Source organism: Pseudorasbora parva, chromosome 11, assembly GCF_024679245.1.
Source record: "Pseudorasbora parva isolate DD20220531a chromosome 11, ASM2467924v1, whole genome shotgun sequence".
Classification (NCBI taxonomy): domain Eukaryota; kingdom Metazoa; phylum Chordata; class Actinopteri; order Cypriniformes; family Gobionidae; genus Pseudorasbora; species Pseudorasbora parva.
Window position 1 is genome coordinate 40,876,832 of NC_090182.1, and position 16,412 is coordinate 40,893,243.

The 16,412-nt window shown below is 43.5% G+C and overlaps 1 protein-coding gene and 1 pseudogene across 1 annotated transcript; both read left to right on the plus strand.

The window, feature by feature from the left end:
- The first annotated feature begins 242 nt into the window (after positions 1 to 242).
- On the plus strand, positions 243 to 1,932 carry LOC137092097 (alpha-2-macroglobulin-like protein 1). The gene is made up of 7 exons (XM_067456371.1): positions 243 to 428; positions 883 to 1,066; positions 1,140 to 1,296; positions 1,384 to 1,436; positions 1,559 to 1,579; positions 1,670 to 1,835; positions 1,898 to 1,932. The coding sequence occupies exons 1-7, from the start codon at positions 346 to 348 to the stop codon at positions 1,930 to 1,932; spliced, it is 699 nt and encodes a 232-aa protein (XP_067312472.1). The 5' UTR covers positions 243 to 345.
- Positions 1,918 to 9,775, plus strand: LOC137093206 (alpha-2-macroglobulin-P-like; annotated as a pseudogene).
- Positions 9,776 to 16,412: the final 6,637 nt, after the last annotated feature.

Genomic DNA, 16,412 nt, shown 5'->3' on the forward strand with positions numbered 1-16,412 from the left:
CACATATTTCACACATACTGTGTAAGCACATAAATCGAGAACTTTTTGGCTTTACATCCTGTGATCTATTCATACAGTTTGGGTAGGTTACCTTGCTGGAATCGCACTATACATGCCCTTCCGGCAACCCAGTGATTAGGCTACCGGGGCTCCGCCCTAAAGACGGCCTGATTGCCTGTGAGTGCTAAATCAACCTGATCCCAATTAATAAGAGCGGTTCAATAACGCTGCCATCAGTGCAGGATTGAGAACTTAAGCTGTAGAGCAGTGTGACGCTGTACAAAGTGCCGCAGGGTTTCTGAAAGAGACGCTTGAGTTCGGTCTGGTCTTGGATGATTGCTCTTCATGGCTGTGAGGGCGATTTGTGTTTGGAACGGGCTCATTTTAGCCCTTCTCCTCGTTGCTGTGGATGGACAGACCTCAGGGCCGTGAGTAGCATGCGCTTTAAGTGGCAGTAAGGACCACAGTTCTATGTTCAGAAATAGTTTGGCCATAAATCCCAAAAGCGCTGTACTGATGCAAATAACATTGCATGTCAATCTTGAGTTAACTTTAATGCAGTCCTCCTCTCCGAAATCAGTTCTGTCTGTCGGAGTCCTGCAAGGCTCAAATAGACTAGTCTGATTTGTGAATAGTTATCTGTTCAGACTCCTGCTCTCTATCAGGAACAAACTGTTTCTTTTCATCCAGAATCGTTAAGATCTAACACCCCATCTGCCCATGTCAAACCACCTGCCTACAGAGTCACTTTTGGCTATTTTTTTTTATTGGCCATTATGAAGAGACCTGGCAGCCCCTTTATGTGACCGTTCAACCAACATGTACGTGTTCTTACTCGTTTCCCTTTGGCCACTGAATCTAAACTTCATGATGTTTTCACAGGTTATTCATGGTGACTTTTCCTGCTGTGATTGAGTCTGAATCTACTGCCAAATTATGCATAACCCTTCTGAAACCCCAAGAGAGTCTCACGATGACAGTTTCTCTGCTTGATGACACAAATGAGACCACTCAACTTGTGCAGCAGATTTTGTCTAAGCCGTTTCACAGCTGCTTTAGTTTCCAGGTCTGTTGTTATGAGGTTTGGCTTTTTCTTGTCAGTTTATTTTTTTGAGAGTGTTAACTGTGTTTCTCTACAGGCTCCTCGAGTAGATGGCGAATCTGTGCAGAAGCTAAAGGTGGAAGTTCAAGGGCAGGTCTTCAGAGCGACCGAAGAGAGGAAAGTCATGTTCAGACGTTACCTGCCACTGACCTTCATCCAAACAGATAAACCCATCTACAATCCAGGACAAACGGGTGAGCAGTGCATGACTCTTGGTTGAATATTCTAGTTCTGATCATCAAGTGCATGACACAATGAGCATTTACTGCTGTCTTCTTCAGTGAATTTCAGAGTTGTCACCATGGATCCCAGATTTGTGCCATTTGATCAGATGGTAAGACTTGACCATGAACAAACTGTGCAAATAACAAAAATACATGCAGTTTTGCACTCTTTAATGACCGCAGCGTCAATGTTTCCTTTTTAAATGCCTATCCTTTCTGTCTGTCCTTGCAGTACAGTCTGGTGGTGCTGGAGGTAAGAATTTGTTCCAGTGCAAGTCTTTGAATGGCACCAATTAAGCTTTTTGTATGTTTGCTGTTTCTGAGCTGTTAATTGTTTTAATAGGACAATAATAATAACCGGATTGGTCAGTGGACAAACGTTTCCTCAACGCAGTGGATACTGCAGCTTTCTCACGAGTTAAACCCAGAGGCTCAGATAGGGATGTACACACTAAAGGCTTTTATTGATGACCGAATGATCTCCCAAGTTTTTGAGGTGAGAAAATACGGTAGGTTGTGCATGTATAATGTGCAGCAGTTCAATGAAATATCTGAGGTCTTTAATCTAAAGAGTTTCGTTTCTGGTTTAGTTTTGCCCAAGTTTGACGTGACTGTGAATGCACCACAGATGTACAGTGTTGGAGATGTGGGACTGAAGGTTGAGGCTTGTGCCAAGTGAGTGAGGCTTTCATTCTCTCGTCTTGTGGTTGGTCAGTTCTTGATCTTGTTCCCTGTGACTCATTTCCCAGATACACGTATGGCCAACCTGTACCTGGTCAAGCGTTGGTGGAAGTGTGCCGTGATCCCCAGCCATATGTTGTGGTTCCTAATGTGACCCGTCTGTGTCTGAATAAAACCGCAAAGGTGTGACTCCTGCCTTACAGTGGAGGGTGTCTCCTGCTTGTTCTTAAATTTGACTCTTTTTCTACCAGATGAATGCCACGGGCTGTGCCTCCGTTACTGTTGCTGTGTCAGAGTTTTTCAACGCCAAATTTGAATATAATATGCAAGACACATTTCTTGTAAATGTGAATGTCACTGAGGAGGGAACAGGTGAGATATTGGCTTATCTAAACCAACAGTACATGTATGAAGTTGATGTGGTTAGCCAGTGTTTTTTTTTTCCCCCTTTTTTTGGCCCTAGATGTAGAGATGTCAAAATCTGCTACAGTGTCCATTACATTCGAAGTTGGCAAGGTCACCTTTGTGGACCTCCCAGATTATTTTGAACCTGGATTAACAATTTATGGAAAGGTACCTTTTTTTTTTTTTTTTTTTTTTTTTAAATCCCTGGTTGCAGAAGCTTTCACATTGGTTCCCTTTCCTAACCTTGATCATTCCTAACAGATATCAGTGTCTAGTTTTGATGGTACACCCATCATGAACAAAGCGGTGTACCTCCTGGATGGTAACAGCTGGCCCAACAAACTGCTGCTGAATCTGACCACAAACCAGAACGGAATGGCCACGTTCTCCCTCAACACCGCTGCTCTCCCTAAAGCTGGTCTCAGTCTGGTGGTATGATTTGCCCTTTATATTTTGTGACACGAAGTGATTTCTCACTTGTAAGAAACTGATTCTGTTCATTTGTTCCCCAGGCAAGTGTGACTCCAGCGGTTGTTTATAGCTACAAATCACCATACTTCACTACAGATAGGAGGGTTGTTCAGCTTCTCCAACCCGCTTCTGACAACCCATCGTCTAGTGAACTGACTATAGTGACGCTCGCGCAGCCGCTCCAATGTGGTGCTGTGTTTCCAGTGACCGTGAAGTATTCTTTTGTTGGAGAAACTGGTGACTACAATGCTGACATTGTCTATATGGTGAGTGGACATAAGATTTATTTATTAACTGCTTTTGCCTGTCCAGTGTATTTTATGCACCCATTTGTCTTCCGTCAGGTCTTGTCCAGAGGAGTGATAGTCCTCCATGGATTTCAGAGAGTCAGTGCTGGGGCTTCTAATACCGTCACAAGTGGCTCTGTGTCTTTCCAACTGTCTGTCAGTGTCTCTATGGCTCCAGCAGTGCAGATTCTGGCCTACTGCGTTCTGCCCAGTGAGACTGTAGTTGCTGCTAGTGTGTCTTTTGAGACAGAAATGTGTCTCCAAAACCAGGTATGATGTGCACTGGTGTCTTTTGGCTTCAAGTGGGGAGTGATGTGCCCTACAGCGTGTTGGTCCTCGTTTCAGGTGTCTCTACAGTTCTCTCCTGATAGAGCCGTTCCTGCTGAGGGAAATGTTCTGACTGTCTCTGCTCAAGCTGGATCTCTGTGTGGCATCAGTGCTGTAGATCAGAGTGTCCGGATCATGGAGCCGGGAAGACGTCTGAGTGCCAAAATGGTATCCATGTGCTGCTGATTTGATGTTTCTTGTTGGTTTTGCTTGATTTTAGGTTTCTTTAGAATGTGAGTAATGCTGCTGACTCAATTTGACAAACCTATCCTTTTTTTTTTTTTTTTTTTTTTTAAATGATTGAATTATAGGAAGTTTTAGTGTACATCTCTAACAGAGGCCAGATAGTAGTTCCTGTGTGAGTAAACCTCACTCTGATCTCAAGATGCTCTAGCGACTGACACTAGAGATTGCAGCCTTTAGACTCCTTGTTAGAGCATTCGAGTCCCGCTTGGAGTGGGCTGTTTGACCACGAGGGGTTACACATCTAATGTTATTAAAACAATGCATTTGGTTAACTTTTCCAGAAGCAAGTGCTGTATAAACTTTCTTTTTCACAGGTGTTTGACTTGCTCCCAGTGCAATCGCTATCAGGTTATCCTTACAGCATTTCGGATGAACCACCGTGTTTTGATATTCGACCCCGTTTTGATATTCTGCCCATTCGTATAGCTCGCAACACTGTTTCTACAAATCAAGCTTACACAACCTTCAAGGTACAAAAGAACTCATGACCTTTTAGCCACTGAATGATACAGCATCAGTGACTTTAAATCCTTTTTTGAATTTGACTCTGACAGAGCCTGGGAATGAAGGTCGCAACAAATCTTGCTGTACGAGCCCCTCCATGCCAGCTGTATCCCAGATTCCCTGACAGTAGGTCTATGCAGACATGCTACTTCCATAAATTCCTTCTGCATGTGCTGAACTGGCATTGACTTAAGAGGAATAACCTCCCTTTTTTTCTTGAGAAATTATTTTTTTTTGTTATGCATTAATGCCATGAGGTTGGTTTTGAAACCCCATGTTTATTCTGCAGACATTGACAGTTCAGAGTAAATCAGTGTAAAATTGCTTCTCTTTCAGTGGATTTTTTCCGTGGTCCTCGTGTAGAGGAGATGATGATGATGGCAGAAGCAACTGCTGCTCCAGTACTAGCAATGGCGAGACTGATGGCTCCTCCAAAAGAGGACTCCCTTTCTGCTCCTGAAATGACTGTCAGGACTTACTTTCCAGAAACCTGGCTCTGGCAGCTTGCTCAAGTGGGGTTAGTTGAGCGTCTTGTTTGCTCCTAAAGCTACTCATCCAGCTTTTTTTTTTTTTTTTTTTTTTTTTTTTTTTTTTTAAACTATTTGTCTGCTGTCCTTCAGATCCACTGGATCTACACAAGTTCCCCTCACAGTTCCAGACACCATCACCACATGGGAGACGGAGGCGTTCTGCCTGTCTTCCAAAGGTTTTGGTCTGGCACCTCCTGCTCTGCTGACGGTCTTCCAGCCCTTCTTCCTGGAGCTCTCCCTGCCATACTCCATCGTCCGTGGGGAGTCTTTTGATCTGAAGGCCACAGTCTTCAGCTATCTGTCCAAATGCATAATGGTCTGTCATGGTTTTTTTATTTCTGTGTAAAATGTCAGGCCAAATTCAGTCCTGTAGGGCCACTGTCCTGCAGAGTTTAGCCTCAACTTGCCTCAATACACCTGAAGGCCATAATTTAGCTGTGTTTATTTTTGGCTGGAGCTAAACCTTGCAGGAGCAGGGTTTGACACCCCTGATGTAAGGGGAAAACTGGTCAGTTTCATCTAGAAGGGAATTATTTATAGAGTTTTGAAAGAGTCACTTATTTATGGCTGAACAAATGACTTGTCAGTACTCCTCTGAACGGGGCATGACTTAACTTGGGGTTTTCACTATTGTTTGGATATTAATGTTCACAATTTAATTGCAAGGTAACGTAAAATCAGCAGGTTAAGACATTAAATTGGTAAGTGTATGACACCAGAACACTACTTTAAATGCAAACAACTATTAGAATAAATCAATATCGCAGGCAGGTACACTCGCATTTACACAAGTTGCAGAAAGAAAAAGGAAAGGATGAGTTAATGAATGATAATCCCCAGTTTCTAGCACTTAAGGCATGCCCTGGATGAATCAATCAGTACTTTAACCCTCCTATTGCTTAGGTGAGGTTATTCCACTTTTCAATCCATGCATCAGTTAAATTAGAATCTGGAAGTATTACTTGCGTTTGAAGTACTTCAGTGGGGTTCTCTTTTTCTCTGGGAAGTGGTGTCTGGTGGCCTGACATCTGCTGAGGTGGCTCACAATAAATTTCACATTATCTGTGGTCTCAACTTCTCACCCCAAGCATAGAGTACAGAGAACCGTTTAGACACTTGAATAAGTCATACGTCTTGCACGGATTTCAGTCAAGCAGTCTTCTGAATTTTGAACGGATACATGCAATGAAAGTGTGCCTTGGCTGGTACAAATCATCCATTTGATGGTTACACTCAGTCTTCATGGAGCCCACTTCACTTATGGTCCTAGATTGTCAATTTGGGTCAGGAGTGGGTTTGTGTGGAATTTTTGAATGAATCAAATTGAAGTTCATTTGTTTTGGCTTTGCCTCCAAATCCTACAACTGAAGCTAAATAGAGAAGGTCATGTCTTGGTTCCATGTGTTTCTTTGGCAGGTTAAACTGACTCCAGCTTTGTCCACAAACTACTCTCTTAAACCATATGCTGATCCATATTTGTCCTGTCTTTGTGCCAATGGGAGAGACCTTCAAATGGGTCCTCTCAGCTTCGGTTCTCGGTCAGTTTTGTACTGTCTGTTTCTAAATTTGGTGTGTGTGTGTGGTGTTGCTCACTACTTGTCTGTCACCTACAGGAGCCGTCAATGTGACTGTCAGTGCTTCAGCTGAGCCATCCCGGACTCGATGTGGCACTGAAGCCGTGACCGTGCCGACGAGAGGACGCATTGATGTTGTCACTCGAAGTCTACTTGTCCTTGTAAGTGTTAAACAGCCTTCTGGAGTTTGATCATGGAGCTCATGCTGCTTTACTGACGTGGTTTGTTGCTTTAATAGCCTGAAGGAGTTGAAAGGACAAACACCAAGAGTTGGTTACTGTGTCCAAAGGGTTTGTTTGCACTCAATGATTCCCAAACATATTCCCTTTACAGCCAAACATTAGCCTAGTGCTCAATACTGCTCCTTTCTGTTCGGTCTACAGGAAACGTTCTTTCTGAAGATGTGACTCTGACGTTTCCAAAAAGTGTGATTCAGGGATCAGCTAGATGCTCTGTTTCAGTCCTTGGTAAAGTCTTTATTTTATTTGTGGTTTTTAATTATTGAGTAGAAACTGTCAGGGGATGTTTGGCAGAATAACCTTGTTTCTGATGTGGGCCTTATGCTTCTCCTCTTGTAGGGGATATAATGGGTCGTGCACTGAAGAATCTAGATGGGTTGTTAAAGATGCCATATGGCTGTGGCGAACAGAATATGATTGTTCTTGCTCCCAATATTTACATCCTGCTGTACCTGAAGGTCACCGGTCAACTCACCGCAGCCATTAGAGAGACCGCCACGGGCTACCTTCAGAGTGGTATGGATGACCAAATCCACTTGCTCTTTGGCATGTCAGACTGTTTAACTCCTGTCCTGATCAATTTACATGTGGCTTTTGACCTAATCAGGATACCAACGAGAACTGAACTACAGACACAATGATGGTTCATACAGCACCTTTGGTTATGATGAATCCAATACATGGTGAGTTTCATGCTGTGTATAATCTGTCACCAGTGGTTTGTAAACTCAGTTTGACGTCACGTGATCTCCACGGCCAGGTTGACCGCCTTTGTCCTGAGGTCTTTTGGTCTAGCGAGGCAATTTATCTTCATTGATCCAAATGTCCTGCAGACTGCAAGGGCTTGGTTGATCAGCACGCAGGGTTCGGACGGCTGTTTCGTGCAGCAGGGAACTTTGCACCACAATGAAATGAAGGTACGTTACATGTTTCTTAATGTGCTCCAACTAGAGCTGCACGACTAATCGTTTGACGCTCTTGAGTACGACACATTCGATCTTCCAAAATGTCAACTCTGCTGTCTATTATGGCCGTTTCACATCAGGAACATGAGCGTCTTGTTACGGCCCATGTTAATGAGAGTCGGTGTCACACGGGCAAATAAACCGGCTGCTCCGCTGACACTTGTGATGGGAAACGTAAATCCCTAAAATCTTTGGTTTAAAGCCTGATCATCACAGCAACATTCCAATCTGTTTGCACTGCAGCTGCTCCAGAGAGAGCAGCTGCCGTGTAAAGATGATCAGCTTCAGTCGTTTAAACTATAGCTTGTTATCTGGACATGTGTACTTGGGTAATTCAGTAACTTGTGACTCAGTTTATCCAGATTCATGCAGCTCTAACCAGTAGACTGTGTTCTCGTTCTTCTAAGTCAAATTTGCTGGTGTGTTTCAGGGTGGAGTTGGTGACAGTGTGACCATGACTGCCTACGTTGTTGCATCGCTGCTTGAACTAGGCGTTCCTGTTACAGTAAAAATCTCTCCAGTATTTGTATGAGCTCCTTGCAGATGACTTTCCTGCTCTGGCTGTTGTCTGATCTGTTTTGCTTTCAGGATCCCGTCATTACCAACGCGCTGTCCTGCTTGAGGCCTGTTGTTGGGAACCTGGGAAACACTTATGCCATGGCTCTGCTGGCTTACACCTTCAGTCTGGCTGGAGAGACCGCCACTCGATCACAGCTTTTAAATGCTTTGAACAACCGTGCCATTTCTGAAGGTAAGATTTACCAGCTTTTTAAAAACATTTTATATCGAGTACTTTTATCCCATCTGTCTCATCCTTAATGAAGGCATTAAGCTTCATTGGTCTCAGACGACATCTGGTGATACTCTGGCAGTGGAGATCAGCTCTTACGTGCTGCTAGCGCTTCTCACTGAGCAGCCTCTTACGACAGCTACTCTGGCCTATTCTAACCGCATTGTCAACTGGCTGGTGACCCAGCAGAATCCTTATGGAGGCTTCTCATCCACCCAGGTGCCTGTGACTACCAAACATGAGCGCAGTCATTTATGAGTGGAGTTTTTAATCTGGTGCTTGTTTTCAGGACACAGTGGTGGCTCTTCACGCCCTGTCTGTGTATGCTGCTCAAGTCTTCAGTTTGGATGGCTCCAGTACCGTTACTGTACAGTCATCAGTGGTAGGTGGAGACTCTTATAGCTTCACCGTGAATCGGGACAACAGGCTGCTGTATCAGGAGAAGCCACTGAAGAACGTTCCTGGCAAATATAGTGTTAAAGCATCAGGATCCTCTTGTGTCTGTGCAGGTCTGTATCTTCAGCTTCCTTTTATGGTTTCTGTTGCACAGCAATCTTAGTGCTTTACTTGTACTGTAGGTTGCGTGTTTCTACAACATCCCAACACCCATTAAAGATACCAAAACACTGAGTGTCGAAGCGACAGTGACTGGAGACTGCCAACCGCTTGGGGCCAATCTCATGTTGAACTTCACAGTAAAGTAAGAACACCTTTCACTTTGTCCTGAAACCAGCTCTTGTTTGTTCTTCTTACAAAAGGAAGCGGTTCTTGATCCCGTTGACTAAACCGCTTTATTTCCCACGTCATTCAGATACAACGGTGTAAAAGCAAGCACTAACATGGTTATCGTGGACATTAAGCTCCTGTCAGGCTTCGTGGCAGATACGTCACTGGTTCGTGTGTCTAAGGTTTATTCCCAAGATGCTTGAAGTGCCTTCAGCTGTAACTGTGTCTGTAAATGATGGTCTCTTCCCCTCAGCTTGGTTCTCCACCCCAATCGTTTGCCCCGCTAGTGGAGCGAGTTGATGCTGATGATGATCATGTCCTAGTGTATCTGAAAGGGGTGAGACCACTGTATACTGGGTATATTCACTAGCTGCCATCTTGTGTTTGTGCTGCTGTTTATAGTTTCTGTCTCACAGGTTCCCAAAGGAGTCCCCATGAGTTACACTCTTCAGCTGAAACGGGTCCTTCCAGTGAATAATCTCAAGCCAGCGGTCATCAGTGTTTATGACTACTATCAGACAAGTACGCTTTCATCCCTAATCATGCTCTGCTCTGACTGAATTTACTGACCATGATCCAGCTCATTTTTATGTTCCTCTCTCAGGTGATGCGTTTGAGACTACCTACACATCTCCCTGTCCTTCTGTTGATTCGGTACTGGCTGCAAGAAACATGGCTTAAATAAAACTGCTTTTATACAGTCAGTCTTTTCCATTTTATTTGTCTTGTTTTGCTATAAGCAAGAAGGTAATAATATGAGACTGTATCAAGGGTTACTACTCAGTGACTCTGAGAGAAGCATTTTTATTAATATAAATGTACGTTATTTGGATTCATGCAGCTCTTAAGGTGACCGCAACAACAGACAATTTCATTTAACACAAATTGACCAACTATTGATCAGTAATTCATACAGTAAGGGTTGTGTAATGTTACCACATTTTGATTCAATAGCTGGACTTAAAGTGTGGCTTTTCACTGGAATCTAAATCTGAACCGCTGGCCTAAAATAAATCCAGAGTTGTGCTGCCTGGAGTAGTTCTGAAATTCAGTGCCATTAAATGACCGCTGATCAATATATTCGAGAAGGGGAATGACCAGTGGTAACAAGCTGCAATTTACTTGACAGGCATATTTGGGTGTGGAGAGAACTGAAGGAAATGTCTATTTACTAAACCAATTAAGTCCACGAATTCAGTGACTGTACATGTCTTGATACTCTTTATTGGGAAGTGTCAAGTCTTTTACTGTAAACTTCAATGCTGCAATAAATGTCCAACAGTAAAGCCCGCCTTTTAATTTGAGTCACTTTGACACTGACAATTGGCTCTGGACCACGGAGACCAAAATATACTGCTGAACGATAGCAGTGGCTACAACAAACACATTCCCACATTGATCAGACATTCCTTTTAATACAATAAGTATCAACTGTTGTTACGTATCAAGAGGCAGGAACACGGCGACATAAGAGTGGTGGCAGGAGCACACAGGTGGACCATATCTTATGTAATCTGATGGAGATTAGTGATTGTAAAGTAGTGGTAGGTAAGAGTGTAGCTAGACAGCATAGGATGGTAGTGTGTAAGATGACTCTGGTGGCGAGGAAGATGAAAAGAGCAAAGGCAGAGCAGAAGACAAAGTGGTGGAAGTTGGAAAAGGAAGTGCTTTGTGATTTTCAGGGAGGAGTTGAAACAAGCTTTGAGGTGGTCAGGAGTTGCTTCCAGATGACTGGATTACTACAGCCAAAGTGATCAGGGAGATGGGTAGGAAGGTGCTAGGTGTGTCATCTGGATGGAGGAAGGAAGACAAGGAGGAAGTCCAGGAGAGTATCCATAGGAAGAGGTTAGCTAGGAAGAAGTGGGACAGTGAGTGGATGGAGGAAAGTGGACAGAAATATAGGGCGATGCATCGTGAGGTTAAGATAGAGGGGGCAAAGACCAAACAGAAAGATTATGAGGACATGCATGCAAGGTTAGATGTAAGGAAAGTGAGAGGGATGTGTATCTGTTGGCGAGGCAGAGGGATAGAGATGGAAAGGATGTACAGAAGGTTAGAGGGATTGAAGATAGATGGAAATGTGTTGACAGGTGACAGGCGGGTGAGGGACAGATGGAGAGGAACTGACGAATGAGGAAACTGACAGGGAGAGAATTGTTGTAGATGCGAATATTATTGAGCAGGAAGTAGAGAGGACTAGCAAGGGTGAAGTTATGAGCGCTTTGAAGAAGATGAAGAGAGTAAAGGCAGTTGGTTCCTGATGACCAGTGGAGGTATGAAAGTGTCTAGGAGAGATGGGAGTAGAGTTTTTAACTAGGTTGTTCAACGAGGTCTTAGAGAGTGAGAGGATGCCTGAGGAATGGAGAAGTGTTTTGGTGCCGATTTTTAAGAACATGGGAGATGTGCAGAGTTGTGGAAGCTACAGAGGTATTAAGCTGATGAGCCATACAATGAAGTTGTGAGAGAGTAGTGGAAGCAAGTCTAAAGGGGAGAAGTGAACATTTGTGAGCAGCATTATGGTTTCATACCAAGAAAGAGCACTCCTGATGCACGGTGAAGGTGGGACTGCATCAAGGAACGGCTCTGAGCCCCTTCATGTTTGCGGTGGTGATGGACAGGCTGACAGAGGAGGTCAGACAGGAATCTTCATGGACTATGATGTTTGCAGATGAAATTGTGATCTGTAGTGGGAGAAGGTGGAGGAAAGTCTAGAGAGATGGATGTTTGCTCTGGAGAGAAGAGGAATGAAGGTTAGTCGCAGCAAGACAGAATACATGTGTGTAAATGAGAGGGAGCCAAGTGGAACAGTGATTTTACAGGGAGAAGAGGTAAAGAAGGTGCAGGATTTTAAGTACTTTGAGGACAGTCTACTTTTTCAGCAGTCCAGAGCAATGGGGAGTGTGGAAAAAAGGTGAAGAAGTGTGTGTGCAGGCAGGTTGGAATGGGTGGAAAAAAGTGTCCGGTCTGTTGTGTGATAAGAGTACCAGCAAGGGCAGTAGTCAGACCAGCAATGTTGTATGGTTTGGGGATATTTGCACCGAGAAAAAGACAGGAGGAAGAGCTAGAGGTAGCAGAGCTGAAGATGTTGAGGTTCTCTTTGGGAGTGACGAGGATGGATAGAATCAGGAATGAGTACATCAGAGGGACAGCACATGTGAGATGTTTGAGACAATTTAGAGAGGCCAGGTTGAGATGGCTTGGACATGTTCAGAGGGGAGAGTGAATATATCGGTAAAAGGATGCTGAGGACAGAGATGCCAGGCAGGAGGTCGAGAGGAAGACTAGAGGAGGTTTATGGATGTAGTGATGGAGGACATGAAGGTAGTCTGTCTGAGAAAAGAGGATGCTGAGAATGGGGCTAGATGGAGGCAGATGATTCGCTGTGGCGACCCCTGAAGGGAACAGCCGAATGGAAAAGATTATTTCTGACACTCCCAAATGCAAATGGCTGATTTTAGTTTAGCATGACCAATCATTTAAATGAGATTGTTGTCCAATGCTTGCATTACTTGGTATAAATTGCTAAAGTGTTATAACGGTTTTCCCTGTTAATAAAATATGTGGGCCTATGTAGGTGTATTATAGTTTTAAAGGTCCCCATTTTATTGTAGGACTAAATAAGTGTCAACGGGTTAACATGTGACTCATTGTGACGGACATCAGAGATTAAAAATCAGTTTCTTTATTTATCCACCCTTGCATTGTGCATGCTATAATCTGTGTACAAATGGGACGGAAATAATTTCACTCGTGTAAATCTGTGCAACACAACGTGAGGACTTGAATACGTGAGGCAGTAAATACCAAGAAGAAAAGTGATATGAATATTTATTGCAATACGCACTTGAGCACATAAATACGCACATAGAAGTCACACTGACTGAAATATATTAATAATAGATTTTCATATATTGAAATGTCTTCAATCAAAAGAGATTTTTTTTATTCCTATATGTAAAAATATTTTGAAATGTATATTAAAAATATATTTAAATATTTGATTTTGGCATCATATTAATTGCAGAATATGGCGGAAGGCAGTGGCAGAGGGGCTGCATCGGCTGCTGTTACTGGCGTTATACGGCCTCGAGCAGAACCCTTGATATATGAGACTGTTGATGGGAAAATCACTATCGTTGAGGATGAGTTTCTTAACTTCCTCGCGGTTAAAATAAAGACGTTGAGTCAAGACGAAATAGTCCTTCTAGCGTCAAACAACTTTGAATCTGAGTGGATCGAGTCTTCAAAGAAAGTGCTGTTTGAACTCTGTCCTAACACGAAGCAACGTAATGTGACATTTAAAGGTAACCAGAAAGATGTAAATAACATCAAAAGTTGCCTTAAAGTGTTAAACGAGTGCGGGGGAAAACATTCCACGGTTTGTTTCCCATTACCTGGATGAGTTGCCGCCTGTGACGTTTAACAACATGGATGTTTCTAATTTACTCTGTAAGATGGAGCGTCTACACAGTGAGATGTGTGCGTTGAGGCACTCAGTAAAACTCCAGGCAGAGGTTGGTGAGGATCTGCGATCTGTTACCTCCATTATTGATCGAAGAGTTGCTAAAATGGAGTGTCAGCTGGCGCCGTGTGTTGATCAAAAGCGCAACCATAAAATGAGTGCAGTTGGAGTTTCCAGCGGCAGTGTAGGCCAGCTGGTTGGGGCTTCTGCTGTGGAGTCATATGGCGGGGAGCTGGCTGTGGATGCGGGCACCGTTGGGTCTCTTGATCTTGGATGTTCCTCGACTGATGTCCGGGCTCCAGTGGTGCCTATGGAGGCTACTGGGGATGGCAGCGCTGGGTCGAGGGCGGAGGCGACCACTGCTTATGGAGGTTTTAAAGATAATGCTGCTTCTTCAAGTTCACCTAAATAAAGCCTAGTGGTGAAACAAAAGTGACATAAGAGGGTTGAGAGCCAGACTGTCCCGGTAACGCAGCGCACTGGCAAACCTGTCCGCAGGAGGTCAAAGCCTGTCATTGGCACGAGTGCACAAAGTAACATTGAAGTGGTACGAACGAAACAGGTTAGTTTCTTTGCTACAAAATTCTCGCCAAATCTTCATGCACAGGCCCTGTGTTCATATCTTAAGGAAAAACTGAGCCGGGATGTTCAATGTGAATGTATTGTTACGGTAAACACCAGATACAGCTCTTTTAAAGTGACGGTTGAATGTGAGGAGGTTGCAATGGTGTATGACCCAGAACTATGGCCTGAAGGCTCTGTCGTGCGGCGTTATTATGAGCCACGCACTGTGAGAGATAAAGGGTCTAGTGTGACCATCTCTACACCTGTTGCAGCGGGGTCCGCTGGAGTTGCTGCAGCCCCGTTATTAACTGTAAAAACATTTGTGTTGCATCCTATAACTGTCGGGGGCTGCGAGTTGGCAACACTGCTGGAGATAGGGCTCGACGTATGGTGGTGGATAACCTGCTACAAAAATGTGACATTGTATGTCTGCAAGAAACGTTTTTACCTAAGCAGGATTTAGGAAAATTGAACTTTTTAAATGACAGTTTCCATGGAGCTGGGGAATCCACCGCGGATCTTACTATGGGTATAGTGAGAGGTAGGATATCAGGGGGTGTGGCTATCCTATGGCACAAGAAGCTGGATTCAGTGATAAATGTTATTAGAACTGGAGGTGACTGGTGCATTGTGATACAATTGAAGCTTAAAAATAAAGAACTTATGGTTCTCAATGTATATACACCCTATGAGTGTTCCCAGAATGAAGATTTGTATTTAAATAGGCTTGCCTTTATAAATTATTTTATTCATGAGAATCAGTGCACAAGTGTTTGTGTTATAGGGGATATGAATGCAGACCTCATAGACAGCCAGTCTCTGTTTGCTAGACATTTAGTGCAGTTTTGTGAGGAAAATAACCTCATATAGTCCAGCCAACTGCTTCTTCCAGCAGATAGCTATTCTTATATAAGTGAAGCCTGGCACACAACATCATGGCTTGACCACTGCATTTCCACTGCTGATGCCCATGCTATTTTGCAATCTATAGAAATTCTTTATGGGTCATCCATGTCAGACCATGTGCCGTTTGCTATGAAGCTTGATGTGGAATGTCTTCCTGAGTTGACACAGGGGGTTAATGTTGGCTGCAAGATTAAAATGTATTGGGCTAAATTGACAAATTATGAACTGTTGTCATACTGTTTGAAAACGTAGGATTTTCTCAGTAATATCTATATACCTAAAAATGCTATTATGTGCTCAGATGTGAATTGTATTGATGTCTCTCACCGTGAAACCCTCACTGCCATGTATGACAGTATTGTAGGTTCAATGTTTGAGGCTAGTAGACCTTACCTTAGATTACCTGTAAAAACAACCAACATTAAGCCAGGCTGGAACAGGCATGTTGAGGCTCATCATGCTGAAGCTACGGTAGCATTTAAGGCATGGGTGGTGGCAGGCCGGCCTAGAAATGGTCAGATCCTGGAGCATAAAAAGCTTACCAGCACTAGACTCAAATATGCCATTCGTTATATTGGTAAACATGAAGAGGCTATGAGAGCTAACTCAATGGCTGAAAAAAATTAGGGGTAAGGATGTCAATGGCTTTTGGAAGGAGATGAGAGCTCTGAACAGGGCCAACACATTACTTCCATGTGCCGTGGAGGGAGTGACTGGAGCTGATAATATTGCCGAATTGCGGAGGAAACATTATTTTGCCTATTTAACTGTGTTAAAAGTGAACGCTATAGAGTGACAAATATTGTTAACAGTAGTCCAGAGTTAATCACCTCCAGTAAAGTTTGCCAGGCAGTCGCACAGTTATCTAATAAGACATCAAGTGGGTTAGACCACACTACAGCAGAGCACCTTAAGTTTGCTTGCCATTTGCTTTTCTGGATTCATGACCCATGGTCTGTTACCTGAATCTATTTTGTCTGTTACTCTTGTACCGGTCATTAAGGACAAGGCAGGCAAGGTTGGGAGTTTGGACAATTATAGACCAATAGCATTAGCCAGTGTGTTATCTAAAGTATTGGAAAGGATTTTGCTTGACCGTTTAGGTCCTTTTATAGGAACCACTGATAATCAATTTGGCTTTAAAGCTAAGTGTGGTACTGATTTGTGTATTTATGCTTTGAAGGAGGTAACACATGGGTACATGAGGCAGAATTCTTCCGTGATAATTGGGTTTATTGATGCTTCTAAAGCATTTGATAGAGTTAATCATCTTAAGCTATTTGAAAAACTAAGCCAACGGGGTGCCCCTGACAGCATTATAAGAATCCTGGCCTATTGGTATGCCAACCAGAGTATGCAGGTCAAATGGGGTAATACAGTATCTGCCTCCTTTGGGGTGAGTAATGGGG